This window comes from Alexandromys fortis, unplaced genomic scaffold, assembly GCF_014885135.2.
Source record: "Alexandromys fortis isolate MF-2015 unplaced genomic scaffold, M_Fortis_MF-2015_v1.1 scaffold_29, whole genome shotgun sequence".
NCBI lineage: Eukaryota > Metazoa > Chordata > Mammalia > Rodentia > Cricetidae > Alexandromys > Alexandromys fortis.
The window spans coordinates 3103065-3117784 of NW_026067891.1; the positions used below are offsets into that span (position 1 = coordinate 3103065).

At 57.6% G+C, this 14720-nt stretch overlaps 4 protein-coding genes across 6 annotated transcripts; 2 read left to right on the forward strand and 2 right to left on the reverse strand.

The window, feature by feature from the left end:
- The first annotated feature begins 144 nt into the window (after window positions 1–144).
- On the forward strand, window positions 145–3775 carry Rhbdl1 (rhomboid like 1). Of its 2 annotated transcripts, XM_050119374.1 has the most exons (8): window positions 145–1337; window positions 1765–1926; window positions 2141–2365; window positions 2441–2589; window positions 2724–2836; window positions 2934–3034; window positions 3114–3174; window positions 3255–3775. In XM_050119374.1, exons 1-8 carry the CDS (start codon window positions 1299–1301, stop codon window positions 3524–3526), a joined length of 1122 nt encoding a protein of 373 aa, XP_049975331.1. In that variant the 5' UTR covers window positions 145–1298; the 3' UTR covers window positions 3527–3775. The 2 variants fall into 2 exon arrangements, with proteins under 2 accessions (XP_049975331.1, XP_049975398.1); XM_050119441.1 differs by lacking the exon at window positions 1765–1926.
- A 1506-nt stretch (window positions 3776–5281) lies between these two features.
- Stub1 (STIP1 homology and U-box containing protein 1) lies at window positions 5282–7605 on the forward strand. 2 transcript variants are annotated; one of them, XM_050119637.1, is made up of 7 exons: window positions 5282–5592; window positions 6001–6199; window positions 6283–6448; window positions 6629–6716; window positions 6902–6958; window positions 7039–7155; window positions 7231–7605. In XM_050119637.1, exons 1-7 carry the CDS (start codon window positions 5434–5436, stop codon window positions 7354–7356), a joined length of 912 nt encoding a protein of 303 aa, XP_049975594.1. In that variant the 5' UTR covers window positions 5282–5433; the 3' UTR covers window positions 7357–7605. The 2 variants fall into 2 exon arrangements, with proteins under 2 accessions (XP_049975594.1, XP_049975518.1); XM_050119561.1 differs by having other exon boundaries at window positions 7039–7605.
- On the reverse strand, window positions 7584–9307 carry Jmjd8 (jumonji domain containing 8). The gene is made up of 9 exons (XM_050119755.1): window positions 9055–9307; window positions 8879–8974; window positions 8711–8759; window positions 8540–8636; window positions 8383–8451; window positions 8171–8290; window positions 8023–8090; window positions 7803–7937; window positions 7584–7731 (listed from the first exon to the last, which is right to left on the reverse strand). The coding sequence occupies exons 1-9, from the start codon at window positions 9150–9152 to the stop codon at window positions 7651–7653; spliced, it is 813 nt and encodes a 270-aa protein (XP_049975712.1). The 5' UTR covers window positions 9153–9307; the 3' UTR covers window positions 7584–7650.
- Window positions 9308–9453: 146 nt separating this feature from the next.
- Wdr24 (WD repeat domain 24) lies at window positions 9454–14220 on the reverse strand. The gene is made up of 9 exons (XM_050136751.1): window positions 13154–14220; window positions 12372–12549; window positions 11582–12254; window positions 11004–11122; window positions 10803–10924; window positions 10626–10730; window positions 10158–10498; window positions 9862–10046; window positions 9454–9777 (listed from the first exon to the last, which is right to left on the reverse strand). The coding sequence occupies exons 1-9, from the start codon at window positions 13632–13634 to the stop codon at window positions 9609–9611; spliced, it is 2373 nt and encodes a 790-aa protein (XP_049992708.1). The 5' UTR covers window positions 13635–14220; the 3' UTR covers window positions 9454–9608.
- Window positions 14221–14720: the final 500 nt, after the last annotated feature.

Below are 14720 nucleotides of genomic sequence, written 5' to 3' on the forward strand. Positions count from 1 at the left end.
AGTTGTAGTCTGTTGTCCAGTAACGTCAGCATCTACCACTGGGGTGGGTGTGTGCGAGACCCTTCTTCCCTGTGCTTCTGTGCTGGGGGTTCCTTAGTACCCCACCTCCAAACTTCAGCCTAGTCAGCCAGCCTAGGCTTTCTGTGTAGCCTGACAGAGGAGTCCAGGAGCTGAGGGGAGGATAGACTGGGGCTCAGAGTTGATCCTGCAACATAGCCTAGCACCAAGGACACCAATACAGGAATTCACACATCTAGGTAACCAGTGTGTCATTTGACTTGGGGCAGGTAGGTACTCCCTGCCCCAGAATGTCTGCCTGGTGGGGAGGCTCCTCCCCTCTGCCAGTGTTCCAGCCTAGTGGCCTGTCCCACTAGGACAGGATGCTTTTTGTAGGCAGCTATATTCTCTATACATCGCATCTATCTCTAACCAGGTTCTGTTCTGAGTGATACTTGGGCTTGCCATGGTTACACATCGCATTTATCTGCCACCTTCACTGTCCTCTGGAACAAATCCCCTCCTTATCCAATCTGCGGTCCTACCTTACTTCAGAAGTCTATGGGTCTGCCTGGCTATCCCCCGTGTCTTGAATGGTGCTTCTGCACTGGGGGCCCTGCTGTTTCAAATCCAGTGCAGGAGTATTTGGTTGGTTAGAACAAACAGCTTTAGCCATGAGTACTGGGGAAGGGTCAGCCTAGGTCTGAGCTGCAGCCTAGGGATACCCTACCACCTGGTGTCTTTGCCAGACCTGGGGCTTCCTTGCTGCAATACTTCAAATAAATAAGGACGAGGGTGTGTCTACTGCATGCAGCTCCCAGCTCTGGAGAAGGTCTGAGTGCAGTGGGGTGCAAATGGACCTTGGCTTTCTGGGGATGGGTCACAGGCCTATTTTTTGGTCGGATAAGCTTCCTGGAGAAGGTGCTAAGCATACCGAGTACAAGTACAGAAACCAGAAAGGCTGCGTAAGAGGGATATGGGTGCCGCAGCTTCCCAGCTACCGCCTCCTGGGAAAAGCTTCAGCATGAAGAGCAAGACCAGTGCGCAGGCGGTGGTTCTGGGTCGAGCTGTTTGGTGGGGGACGGCTCTACCCAGGATGTGCGTTGAGTCGGTCGGCGCGTGCGCGTGCAGGCTACGCGCGTGCTCTACCCGTGTGCGCGCAGGGCTGCTGGCATCTCGTTGACGCTGAGCTTGGAGCACGCAGAGCAGAGCAGGCGGAGCGGGCCGGCCGGGGCGGAGCGGAGCGGTCCGCAGAGCAGCCCCTCCCGGCCTCGGCCGACCCCAGCCCTTGGCCCGGCTCTATGGACAGGAGCTCGCTGCTGCAGCTCATCCAGGAGCAGGTGCGTGGTGGGTGGGAGCTGGCACTGCCTTGGCGTCCTTCCAGCCGGTGAGGGGCTCGGGGGAGGGACCATGCTCGCAGGAGGCCCTACCAGACAGCCACCTCTGAAACCTCCCCTCCCTGCACGACCTTGGCCTCTGAGACTCACTATCCCAGGAAAGGTTTCACTGGTTTCTGCGGCAATCTGGGTAGGGAGGGTGGTGGTCCTTGGTTCTAGATCCTCCCCCTAAGGCCCTCCACCTTCTAGGACTGCTAGGGTGAATATGAGGTGGTGGAGCAGCCACACCAGGCACCTTGCCCTGCCAGGGCCTGGAAACAAGCTGGTTCTAGCAAACAGGCACTAACTAGCACAAAAGTCTAGCCTTCCTAGCCAGCCTGGCTCAGCCCTGTGGCTGGGGGTTGGCCCACCCTCTACTCCCCCACCACAGCAGCTGGATCCTGAGAATACGGGCTTCATCGGTGCGGAAACCTTCGCTGGTCTGGTACACAGCCATGAGCTGCCCCTGGACCCCACCAAGTTGGACATGTTGGTGGCTCTGGCTCAGAGCAACGAACGGGGCCAGGTCTGCTACCAGGAGCTGGTGGACCTGGTCAGTGCCATAGTGCGTGGGCAGCAGGGGAGGGCCCCAGACCTGGCCAAGCACAGCACTCTGGCCAAAGCTGGGTGGGCAGACAGCTTACTGGGCAGGGCTTATGGACCTGGGCAGTGTGGAATAGGGCCTCAGATGAACAGCGACCTAGCCAATTAGGGCAGGGTTCCACAAGGACAGTACTGTCACCCGTACTAAGACCCCTTCCCTTCAGATCAGCAGCAAGCGTTCCAGCAGCTTCAAGAGGGCCATTGCTAATGGACAACGGGCACTGCCTCGGGATGGACTGCTAGATGAGCCAGGCCTGGGTGTCTACAAGCGGTTTGTGCGATATGTGGCCTACGAGATCCTGCCCTGTGAGGTGGATCGCCGCTGGTACTTCTACCGGCACCGCAGCTGCCCACCCCCTGTGTTCATGGCCTCTGTCACCCTTGCCCAGGTGGGCCTGCCCACATGCTGCCCCGTGGCCTCCTGAGTCCCTAGTCTTGACCAGCCCTAACACTAGTGTCCCCAGATCATCGTGTTCCTGTGCTACGGGGCACGTCTCAACAAGTGGGTGCTCCAGACCTACCACCCTGAATACATGAAGAGCCCTCTGGTGTATCACCCGGGACACCGAGCTCGCGCCTGGCGCTTCCTCACCTACATGTTCATGCATGTTGGGTAAGTGAGCCTGGGGCTTCCAGTAGACCTGTTCCCTTACCTCTCCTAGGGGGGGGCTGCAATGACCAGAGGTAGTCTGAGGGTAGGCAGGGCATACACCTGATCACCCCTCCCCAATGTTCTTTTGTGGCCAGGCTGGAGCAGCTAGGCTTCAATGCCCTCCTGCAGCTGATGATCGGGGTGCCCCTGGAGATGGTACACGGTGTACTTCGCATCAGCCTGCTCTACCTGGCAGGTGTGCTGGCAGGTGAGTCGGGCACTCTGGCGAGAGGGTCCCCTGCCTACCTCACCTGGTGAACCGAGGGCCAGCTGTGCCTTCACCTCTCCTCTCCCTTTGCCCACAGGCTCCCTGACTGTCTCTATCACAGACATGCGTGCCCCTGTGGTAGGGGGCTCTGGAGGGGTCTATGCGCTGTGCTCAGCCCACCTGGCCAATGTTGTCATGGTAATGGGGCCGCCCTTCTGGGGAGGCGGGAAGGGGCCCACCCAACATGCTTCACAGCCTGTCTGCCTGCCCCCATCAGAACTGGGCTGGGATGCGGTGTCCATACAAGCTGCTGAGGATGGTGCTGGCTCTGGTGTGCAGTGAGTAGCGGGGCAGGTGGGGCGCTGGGAGGCCCTCTACCTCCAGACAGGGCCCCTCCCACCTGTTGCTCCCTCTGCAGTGAGTTCCGAAGTGGGCCGGGCTGTGTGGCTGCGCTTCTCCCCACCACTGCCTGCCTCAGGCCCACAGCCCAGCTTTATGGCACACCTGGCTGGTGCAGTGGTAGGTGTAAGCATGGGCCTTACCATCCTTCGGAGCTATGAGGAGCGCCTGAGGGACCAGTGCGGCTGGTGGGTGGTGCTACTTGCCTATGGCACCTTCCTGCTTTTCGCCATCTTCTGGAACGTCTTTGCCTATGACCTGCTGGGTGCCGATATCCCCCCTCCACCTTGACCTGCTCCTTAGGGCCACATGGCTAGAGCCGGGCCTGCCGTGGTTCCGCCACCAGGTTGAGGCCAAGTCTTACTGCAGCCCTTGCTGCCCCTCCCAGGCCTTTCTGGGGGAGGGTGCTACTAGGCCAGGGCTGGGTGGAGATCCTTGAATGTGGCCCCAGAGGAGGTTCCCTCCCTCCCCACCCACCGATCCCCAGGACTTGCAGTCTGAGCCTTTTTGGAGAGTGAATAAATATTTTACACATCACTAGGCAGCTGTCCTGGGGCTCTGCAGGCTTGTCTGCCTCTCACCCAGACCACATGGGACACCTCCCCTCCAGGATGGTCTGTGCTCCCTGTCCCCTTGAAGCTCTGCACCTGGCATGGGGTGGTGGCTTTACTCCTCCTGGCCAGCACTGGCCAGATTCCACAAAGGAGGCAGGGCCCCTGGTAAGAGACTGTCAACTTCCGGGTCAGGCCAAGGTCAGCAGTCATTTATTGTGCTTCAAGGGCTTCCAGTCGACAGTTTATTCAGCCTCCCTTCCAAAGACAAGCCCACAGCAGAGCCAGGCTCACTTGGCTGGGTCCTGTAATTCTTGGCAGGCTTACAACCCTTGTGGGAGGCCCAGTTGGGGTTAAGTTCAGGCAGCAGGACAGGGTATAGCTTCTGCCCCATAGCCCTAGGGGGTAATGCTGTCTTCATAAAAGGAAGAGTCTACAGCCCAAAGGCACTCACTAGTGAGGACCACAAGGGTCCTGGGGTACAGAGTTACTGGCCACTTGAATTCTGATGGGGTCCTGCATGACCTTCCAGGCCCTAGCAGCTGGCTCACCTTGGCTCAGGAATGCAGTGCCCTCCTGCATCTGGGCCAGAAACACGCAAGCAGTCTTGACTGTGTACTGCAGGGCTAGCAAGCTAGGCACCGTAGTCACTGCCTCTTTGTATGTGAAAGCCGCCACCTCAGAAGCTCCTGCCGCCAGGACCACTGCAAAGAGTGACAAGGAGATTTTGGAGATAGCTTCTTGGAGCTAAACCTCCTAGAGTCCCCGCCCAACTTGGGCAAAGATGCTCCCTACTCACTCCAAGGTAATGACAAGGGACCACGCAGAGGAGTGTGACTGCGGCGCACAAATCAGCAGAAAGCCGAGTTCTGGTTCTCCAATTCCGGGGGGTGGGGTGGGGGAGTCAGCAGCTGATGCAGCTGCGGCGGCTCGGAATGGCTCTTCTACAGATCTTGAGGTCAAAGGGTCCGAGGTGCTCTCCAAGGAAACCTGCTGGCCCCCGCCCTTGAAGAAGCTCCTCCCCATGACCGCAAGAAAGGGAGAGCAGTCCAGCCGCGAACCCGCAGCTTCCTCTATAGCAGCCACTGCAGGTCCTTTCGTGTCAAGGTGTCACGTGCTTGCTTCTCAGCCATTAATGGCTGCAGGCAGCTCCTCCCGATTCCCAGGGAAGCCCCGCGAGGACGGTCTGACCAGCCGGCCTCCCTCCCTCCCTCTCCTTCCCTGTATTCCGCGGTCCTACCAGCGGTCCAGACGCTCCCAAACTCCCGCGTGCACCCGCATGGCGAGCTAGTCCAGTGACCGGTCCTCGGAGCGCCACCTCTCAAGGGCCGCTGCCACGTTCCCGTGGAGTGGGCTGGAGGGCGGGGCTTGAACGCCGAGGGGGCGGAGCCTTGGTCCGAATAGTGAGGATAGGTTCTGGCTACTGTGGGGCGGGGCCCGTAGAGAGCGCGGCCACGCAGCACCGCGTTCGATGCTGAACTGGCTCAGCAGCCGCGAGGCTCCGCCTCTGCTCACGTGTCCTCATGTCAGCCCCACCCCACGCCGGAAGTTCCGGTGGCGGATCGCCGACCGGGCGGAGCTGATCGCTGCGCGGGCTGCGAGAGCTAGGTGGCTGGGCGCGGAGCCCAAGCCGTGCCGCGCGGCGCCATGAAGGGCAAGGAGGAAAAGGAGGGCGGCGCGCGGCTGGGCACTGGCGGTGGCAGCCCTGATAAGAGTCCGAGTGCGCAGGAGCTCAAGGAGCAGGGGAACCGGCTCTTCGTGGGCCGCAAGTACCAGGAGGCGGCGGCCTGCTACGGCCGCGCCATCGTAAGTGCGGGGGGCGGGGGCGGGGGCGGGGCCCGATGTGCCTCCCAGTTCTGTGATTCCGGGACGATTTTCTGGCAGCTAGGACTTGATGGCTAGCTTGTTCCCCTAGCTCCCGGATTACTGTTTCCGAGCCCAGGAATGGTTGATTGAGGCAGGCTTAGGATGACACCAGGAACCCTTGCCCCAAAACTGAGAGATTCTGGGTAATTTTCACAAAAGCAGTTCTGTTGGAGCTAAGAGATCACAGCCAGAGTCCAGAGCTCTGGAAACCTTCAGTTTCTCGATCCCAGTCATGGAATTCAAAGCTGGAGCATTACCAGTACCGTACCATTGGTGGCAGTCAGCATCCTGGGATAGAGGGGTCCAGATGAGCCCACACTCTTTATGATGCCTGGCTTTGGTCCCCAGACCCGGAACCCACTTGTGGCAGTGTACTACACCAACCGGGCCCTTTGCTATCTGAAGATGCAGCAGCCTGAACAGGCACTCGCTGACTGCCGGAGAGCCCTGGAGCTGGATGGGCAGTCTGTGAAGGCGCATTTCTTCCTGGGGCAGTGCCAGCTAGAGATGGAGAGTTACGATGAGGCCATTGCCAATCTGCAGCGAGGTGGGGTGATACGATGCCAGGTTGTGGGTATCTTGGGGCCGGGGTTGCTGATGAGTGTAACTTAAAAGTGTCCACTCCCCTAGCCTATAGTTTGGCCAAGGAGCAGCGACTCAACTTTGGGGATGACATCCCCAGTGCCCTTCGCATTGCGAAGAAGAAGCGCTGGAACAGTATTGAGGAACGGCGCATTCACCAGGAGAGTGAGCTGCACTCTTATCTCACCAGGCTCATTGCTGCTGAGCGAGAGAGGTGGGTCTTCCCCCTCCACCGAGCTACTTCATGGGGTTGACACTGAGTCACCAGCACAAGTGTTTATTGGAAGACAACCCTAGCACACGGGAAGCCCAGGAGGAAAGGGGCCTGAAACGGGGAGGGCTCTGGCCTTTTCTGGTCAGGACCATCACCGACTAGCTTCTGGTTAACCCTCAGGGAACTGGAAGAGTGTCAGCGGAACCATGAGGGTGATGAGGATGATGGCCACGTCCGGGCCCAGCAGGCCTGCATTGAGGCCAAGCACGTGAGGGTGCCCCTAGTCCACATGTGGGTCGTTGTGTGTGTGTTTTTGTGTGTGGCATGAAAAGTGCCCCAGCCTATGGTGGATCTGTTGGCCCATGCATGACATGAGTGCCCTGGTGGACATAAGGTGTGTGTGTCTGTATGGAGGAGATAGGAGTTGCCCACACATGGCACTCAACTCTACAGGATAAATACATGGCAGACATGGATGAGCTCTTCTCTCAGGTGGACGAGAAGAGAAAGGTGAGTATTCTCGAAGCCCGGGGGTAGGTGCTGGTGTGATGACCCTTCCAGTTCTAGACACTTTCCCCATTGTGCTGTAGAAGCGAGATATCCCTGACTACTTGTGTGGCAAGATCAGCTTTGAGCTGATGCGGGAGCCCTGCATCACACCCAGTGGTATCACTTACGACCGCAAGGACATTGAGGAGCACCTGCAGGTAAGGGGCCTTGGCCTTGGGACTAGGATCAGACATAAACTCAGACAGTTGACCACCTTGACTCTGTTGTTGCAGCGTGTGGGTCACTTTGACCCTGTGACCCGGAGCCCTCTGACCCAGGAACAACTCATCCCCAACTTGGCCATGAAGGAAGTCATTGATGCATTCATCTCTGAGAACGGCTGGGTAGAGGACTACTAAAGCCATGTCCTGCCTGGCACCCTAACCCAGGAGGGTCTGGAGACAGAAGCTCCAGTTCCTGTATATAGCTTGTGTCCCTGGGCCTGCCCCCATCAGTTCTGCTGATTGGTTCTGAACTGCTCCCTTTCTCAGCATACCCCTTGCTGGGCCATGAGCCTTCCCTGTCCCCCTTCTGGGCTGGAAAGTGGGTGAGGGTGGGCTTAGGTTGCTGCTGCTGCCACTGTCCTGTAATAAAGTCTGTGAGCACTACATTGGCATATGCTGGTGCAGTGGGCTTGCCAGTTGCCTGTTTGGCTAGCCAAGGAAGGTAGAAATAAAGACACTGGTGTCCAGATTGAGTGTGGCATGCCACCAGCGGTCAGGGAAGTACAGCACCTAGGAGAAAAGAGCACAGATTGGTTGGGGCTTTTTGGGTTGGCCCAGTCCCCCACCAACCAGCCACTGACTTCACCAGCTTGAATGGTACATTCCAGGGGCCGAGCTGATGGGGCTAAGGATGGGTATATTTCCTGAAGCCAGGCCAGTGTGGTCTTGTTTGGGTGGAACTCTGGTGTCTTCTCAGGAGGGTAGAGGAACCAGCGCTGGAGGAAGGAATGGAATATAAGATCACTTGGGTTGGACTACAGACCCCAAACTTTAGCTCTTACCTCGTTCCCTTGTACTGACCTTCCGACCATAAATCACCTCTGAGAAACCAGGTCCATGCCAGTGGAAGGGTACCCCAGATCCAGCGCCTGTGAGGTCGTTTGTGGATAGCTGATAAACAAATATATATATGTGGGCTTCCCCAAGTTTGTTTTGAAGAAGCACTCACCTGCAATCCCAAAGCTGTAAGCAGGGGTGGTTCCCAGTAGGCGAAACGGAGGCGGAGAATAGTGCTGGAATAGTGGTGCCCACTCAGTAAAGTTGTTGTCTCCAAAAAAGTACAGGGTGTCTGCCAGCAGAGAAGATGAGAGGCAGGAATACCGACCGGCAGCAGTGCACTCCTAAGTGTCCCGTTCCCAATGCTGCCTAGGTCTGGCTCACCATTGCCTAGGGATGTGGGATCCTGGGGATGCAGCAGCTGCTCCACATATTCCTGAAAGGGCAGGTCCACTAGGAGAAAGGAGCCAGTCGAGACCGGTCAGTCCTGCCTTTGGGGTGCTGGCAAACAGGCAGGCCTTGAAGGGTATGATAAGCTCACCTTTCCGGTAGGAGTAGGTGTTGGCTGTACTCAGGCGAACAACGTTGTCCCCAAACGAGGCCAACAGGTTTTCCCGAGAGCACAGGGCCCTGAACCGCTGGGGTTGGAGGATAAAATAACTGAGCAACTGGTCAATCTGGACTAGCTGCCCACATGGGTACAAATACTCACCGAGTTGTCCGTGAGTCCCTGTAATATGACCGGCTTGACGAAGGCATAGCTGGGAGAGAAAGAACCTCGTGTTCATACCTTCACTCCATCAGGCAGTGAAGGTATGACCTCCGCAGCCAAAAGGCCATGCTTGGGGTATGCCTAGACACTAGGGGCAGGGACACATACTGCTGCATGAATTCGGAGTATGTGAGGTGTGCTTGGCGCTCCACGGTGCAAAGCTCCTCCGGCACTGCTACTGCAGTCCCCAGCCCGCTCTGCTGCCTGTGGGGGCAACAGGTTAGCTCAACCTGCCAGGGCTCTGAGTTCAGGCTCCCTCCCGCCGCTCATTTCCAGCCGCTCACCATCCCCCTTCGCCAGAGCCAGGCAGAACCACAGTCACCGTCGTCCATAGTACAAAGAGCAAAAGCGGCCCTAGCCGGATAGTCGCCGCCATGAACATACGGGGCGCAGGCGCGCAGCACACTGGGAATTCCGTCGACACTTGCGTAACCACAAACCATTGGCCTACGGCCCCGACTGCTGTAGCTATCGGCAAGCAGCAGCCATCCTGACCCTGGGAGCCTTCTCTTTCATACACACGCACACGATCCTCTCCTCTCTCCCACCCTCAATCATTTCCTCAAGGCGGAGTGTTTAGCAGCCATTGGCTATTGCAGGTAACCATGGCTACAGCGCCCCTACCGGAAGTTCCCCCCTATAAGGAAGTTCCCGCCGGCGCCGCAATCAAAATGACAAGTGGCTAACCAGCTCCTGTTTTTATTGTGTTAAAAACACCACCACTATTGTGTTGCAGCCACCTTTCATTCCCGGTACATGGGATGGGTAAGAGGCTGTGGGCCTAGACAGGTGGACTTCAGGGTTGAGCTGAAGAAGCTCAGTCTCAGGGAAGACCAGGTCAGGAGTATTCGCAGAGATGGCCGCAGCCTGCAGGGCACTGGGAGCTGCCTTCTAGCCATTTCATGATGTGCTGAAGATGCCCGCCGTGACTACAGCCCTGACACCACACGAACAGACCTTTAACCACATGATGGCAGACAGCACACATGCTGGCACAGCGGTGGCACCTGGGAATGGAAGGGCCATTCAGATGGGGGGTTCTGGGTCTCCTCCCTCGCAACCCCCCACCCAAATTCTGCCTGTCATTGCACCTGTCGCAGACCCAGCCACGGCTGCTCATGGGCCGCTTGCAGTGACTACAGTTGACATGCAGAGTGGTGGAGGCTTGGTTGAGGCAGCTAACTGCCCGGCTGGTGCTCAGCTTCACCACCTCGTTGGAAACATTCCAGAGGCAGAAGCGCTGCAGCAGGTCAATGTAGGATGTGTACCAGTGCTCCTGGGGGAAGGAGATGGTTCAGGTTAGTGTTTCCAGGCAAACTGGGGCAGGGGTACAGCAGAGAAGAAGCAGGCTCAGATGAGGGGATAAGTGGCTAGACCCATCACACACCTGGGTCTGCTCGTCGATGTCCTTGCGCACTCTCTCACCCAGCACAATGAGAACAGACACAGCCATCTGCACATCGCCCTGCTCGGCATAGAAGTGCAACATGTCCCGCACCAACACACTGAAGAAGTCAGGTGGCAGGCGGCTGTCATACAGGGCATGTGAGACGGAAAGGAGGGAGGAGGAAGAGTCTACTGGTGCCAAGGAGGCTGTGTCTGCCTCGTTGCCGCTGACATGCGGAGAGTCAGCTTTGTCCTGCAGATGTTCAGGCCCAGATGGTGTGTCCACTATCTCGTGGCGCAGTGGGAAGGCCTCCTGCGGCAGCACATATTCAGGCTCCTCCGCTGAGGGGCAGGGGCGAGGAATGATGGACCTGAGTCTAGGCTTCCCACTCCCCTCAGCTCCTGCTCAGAGCCATGCTCCAGGTCCGAGCCCTCTACAGCAACTCTACCGCGCCTAGCCCCCACTCACAGTGCACATGCTCCGTGTCCAGTGGGTACAGCTCGTCCTCCTCTCCCTCTACGTCGCCCAGCAGGTAGTCAGCAGGCACGTCACTCCCCTCAGTCTCCTCATTATCTGCTCAGCAGGGAAAGGGGGTCATTCAGGGAGTGGCTCCCCAGCCCTCTTCCCGTCAGCATCCCTGCCTACCCTCATTGGTGATGAGAGTAGCTGAAGAGTCGAGCAGAGCTGTGTCGCTCCGTGTGTCCCCTTTGCTGCGATCTAGCCGAGTCTCACTGGCCAGCCCTGGGCCCATATCCTTCAGATTGAAGCTAGGGGTAGGGAAGGCTTGTGGGTGGCCAGGCCCCAGCAATCCGCATGGGGAGGGGCAGGAAGTGGCCAAGGATCTACCTGTTCATGAGTGGTAGGCCACAGGAGCTGCCTTTGCCGACGCTGTGGTTGAGATTGGTAGAGGACACCAGGCCAGGGCTACAGTAGATAATCCGTAGCATGGTCCATGTCTGTGCCACCTAGGGGTAGGCACCAACCATTCATGGGTCCTGGGCACCCAGCACCCAGGCTAGCCCCCATCTCCTGGGCAGAATCATATACCAGTCCGCGGGGAAACTGTGGCACATGGAGAGAGCACTGTCTCCACCCTCTGGTGACAAAACTGTGAGGCACCAGGTGCTAGGATTAGCAAGGGGAGAAGAGAGATGGCATGCAGAAGGCAGCTCCAGCACCAAAAGTGAGGCAGAAGAGGGTGCTGTGGGCACTTAACTCCCTAGGCCTCCAGACCTGAGGCTGACCCCAGGGTCTGGGCTACTCTGGCTCACATGATCTTTAACATTGTCAAATACTTTGGCAAAGGCTGGCATTGTGACCGACCAGAGCAATGTGCTAAGCTCAAGGAGGTTGTGGGTATAGTGCCCTACCCCAGCAGCAGTCTCTGGCCCAAATTGTGACCCCCGGACCCCCAGTCCACATACCTGGTTGCGGCCAAGCTCCCGAGCCACTTTTGCGTTGTGATCACAGAGCTCAGCCAGTGGCCGACCAGCCAGAGCATAACGCTCAGCTGTATCCACGAACCAGCTCATGCTGCCACCACCAGACTCTGTCTCAAAGACACTGAGCGCACTGGAAGCCAGGCCAGAAAAAGGTTCAGCAGGATCTAACTTGCGCTTGAAGAAGATGGGGTGGCGCCGGTCACCAGCATAGGGTTTGCGCCCAGATTCAGCAGCCACCAGGCTCTCCTTAGCAGCAAAGGCCAGGTCCCCAAAGAGGCCATAACAGAGGCCCTCAGGGTTGGCACGCTCAACAGGCTGGCTGGCATCACGAAACAGATGCTGGCACAATGTGCTGTCCTTGGAGCCAGAGAGTAGGAAAGAGGGGTCATGTGGGTGGCGCCAGGCAATGCCTGTTGTGACATCACGGTGCTCTTCAAACATAGCAGCGGGCACGAAGGGCCGGCGTACATCCCACACGTAAATGTTGTGGTCCACCATCATGGAGCACGTGGCCAGGTGGTGGCGGCACTCAGGCCGCCATTTAACTCGGGCCACAGAGGCGATGGTCTGCACACAGTGCATCTCCTTGGCACGATGTGTTGTCATGTCCCAGACCTTCACCATCTTGTCTCGTCCACCCGTGGCCAGCCAGCCCCTGTGGAGAAGGTCCCATTCAAGCTCTCAGTGACCTCTCCTGCAGGAAGGGAGACCCAGCCACACCCCACTGTCCTGTAGCCTCCAGCCTTAATGGCCCCCCAGCCCCACACCACACCTGTCCTCTGGGTGCCAATCACAGCAGAAGACAGGCCCGTTGTGGGCTGTGAACATCCTTTCGCAGCGGTCAGGTCGCCGGATGTCCCAGAGCTGGACATTGCCATTCTCGAAGGTGGAGGCGAAGGTAAAGTAGTCGCGGATACTGAACTGCACATCCCGCACACTCTCAGACTGGCCTGTGGGCACACATCGGGATAGGTATCAGGGAGAGGCTGGCTCTTGGGGGGATGGGGGAGCCCTTGAAGGTGCTGGAATGGTGTCGTTCATCAGCCTGTGGCCAAACTAGGGAGCACAGAGGGCTGAGGAAAGCACCAGAATCTGCCAAGGCTCTGCTTCTGCTTCATTTGGTTTCATAAGAGCCAGGGAGAGGAAGCTCATGGCTGAATAAAGCCAGCCAGGCCTGCCGTGAAAGGAGCCCTGCGTTCTTCCCACCTCACTCCGCATCCCTGGGCCGAGAGGCCTGATGACACCAGTAGATTCGCTGCAGTGAAGCAAGGAGAGGGGAAGGGAGACCCAGCTACCATTAGGCTGTGTCTGTAGGCTCCACCTTCCTCATCAGCTGCACCCAATCTGACCTCCTGCCTCGCCCCCCACCACCAAGGCTTGGGCTCATCCTCACTGGGGCCAACCTACTCCTTCTCCACCCACTCTTCCTCCCAGTGCTGTTCAGCCTCCGAGAGGGCAACGAAGGCTCTCCGAGGAAGCACATTTCGACCTGCTTGTAAGACTGAACTCCCACAGAAACACGCATCTGCCCCAGCCTGTCTCTGTGGGCCTCACCAGAGAAGGTGCTGACAGAGTCCTTCCGGCGGAGGTCGAAGCACTTCATGAAGCCATCCTGAGAGCCACTGAGCAGCACGTGGGCCTCGGTGGGGTGGAAACAGACTTTGTTCACAGTGCGCTTGTGCTCTGTGAACAGCTGATCCTGCTTGTTTCGGGATGGCCGACCCAGGTTCCACGTAACCACCACACCATTGGTGGCTGCAGTGGCCAGCAGATTCTCGTCCATCTGGTGCCAGACCACATCAGCACAGCTCAGGTTGAGCGAGGGCTTCCGGCCCACGCGCAGATTAAGCTTCTCTACAAACTGCTCCTCCTCGATGGCATAAATCTTGAAGATGCTCCGGCCTGCCACAACAACCTGAGCTGCATCACGGCACACACTGATGGCGTTAGCTGGTGCGTCCAGGTGGCAGTGCATGGTACGGCCCGTCAGGGCGCTGCCGCTCAGGGCTGTGCTAACTCGGGACATCTTCTCCATGGCCGCACAGGGATCAGGAGCTAGAGGTCAGTGAAATGAGCTGGCCCGGTCAGCCATGGTGTCCTAACAGTTCTGTTTGTCCTCTCGAACCTTCGGCCTGCGATGGTCCATCAGTCAATCACCATCACAGGAAGGTTCAAATGGAGTTCCCCCGAAGGCTGCATAGCTAGCCTGAGGCTCATCAGCACAGAATCTGCCTTCCCCAGTCTATGTGGTTAATCCTCCATCAGTGAGAGCCTGGGTGCTACTAGACCCTTGGTAGGTCGATCCAGGGTAGAGATAAGGGGCTCCTGCCTTCACAGTTAGCCCCGTGCCTCCGAGGATTGCGGGGCTCCCAAGAGGAACAAACAAACGAGAGGAAAGGGTAGAGGAGCTGGAGGGGTCCGGAGGACTGACTTTAAAGACCTGGGGAGGCAGAGGAGAGGCCACAGCACTAAGTATAGGTATCTGGTTGCACCTGGCAGCGGAAACCGCGGGACCAGAACCAGGTGTTGGGAAAGCTTCTGCCTCGGTCGCACGCCAGACATTTACCGAAAGCACAGTGTTCCTCAGCTACCGTACAGGAAGAGAACCTATTTCCCGCCCATTACCGGAAGTAGTCCGTTCTTATTCTTGCCTCGCCGGAAGTGGACACAAACTCTTATACCATAAAGGTTCCGAGTTTGCGCGCGGCGCTTTGGCCAAGCGAATGGACCAGAATTGGGTTCATCAGGTTCCCGGGTTCTACTTTGGGGATTGTCTGCGTTTATTTGGTTAGTTTTTGTTTTTGTGATGTCAGAGATCGAGCCCGGGCAGATCCTAATGCATACAAGACAAGTTCTCTGTCAACTGGGCTATTTTACCGGTCCCTGTTTATTTTAATCTCAACATCTTAATACCAGAACTTAAGTGAGCCATTTTCTAAGCAGATCACGAGTTCCTCCACTCTCTCCCAGTGCTGTATCCTACTCCCCCACACACACTTTGCTGACTGAACTCAGGTGCTGCTTCTTGACGGGTCCTGGGTTCACCATCTTCTACTCTGACACCCGCGCAAGCAGCCTGGTATCTTTTCCACTCAAGGTTTTACTGCACTGTGAATAAATC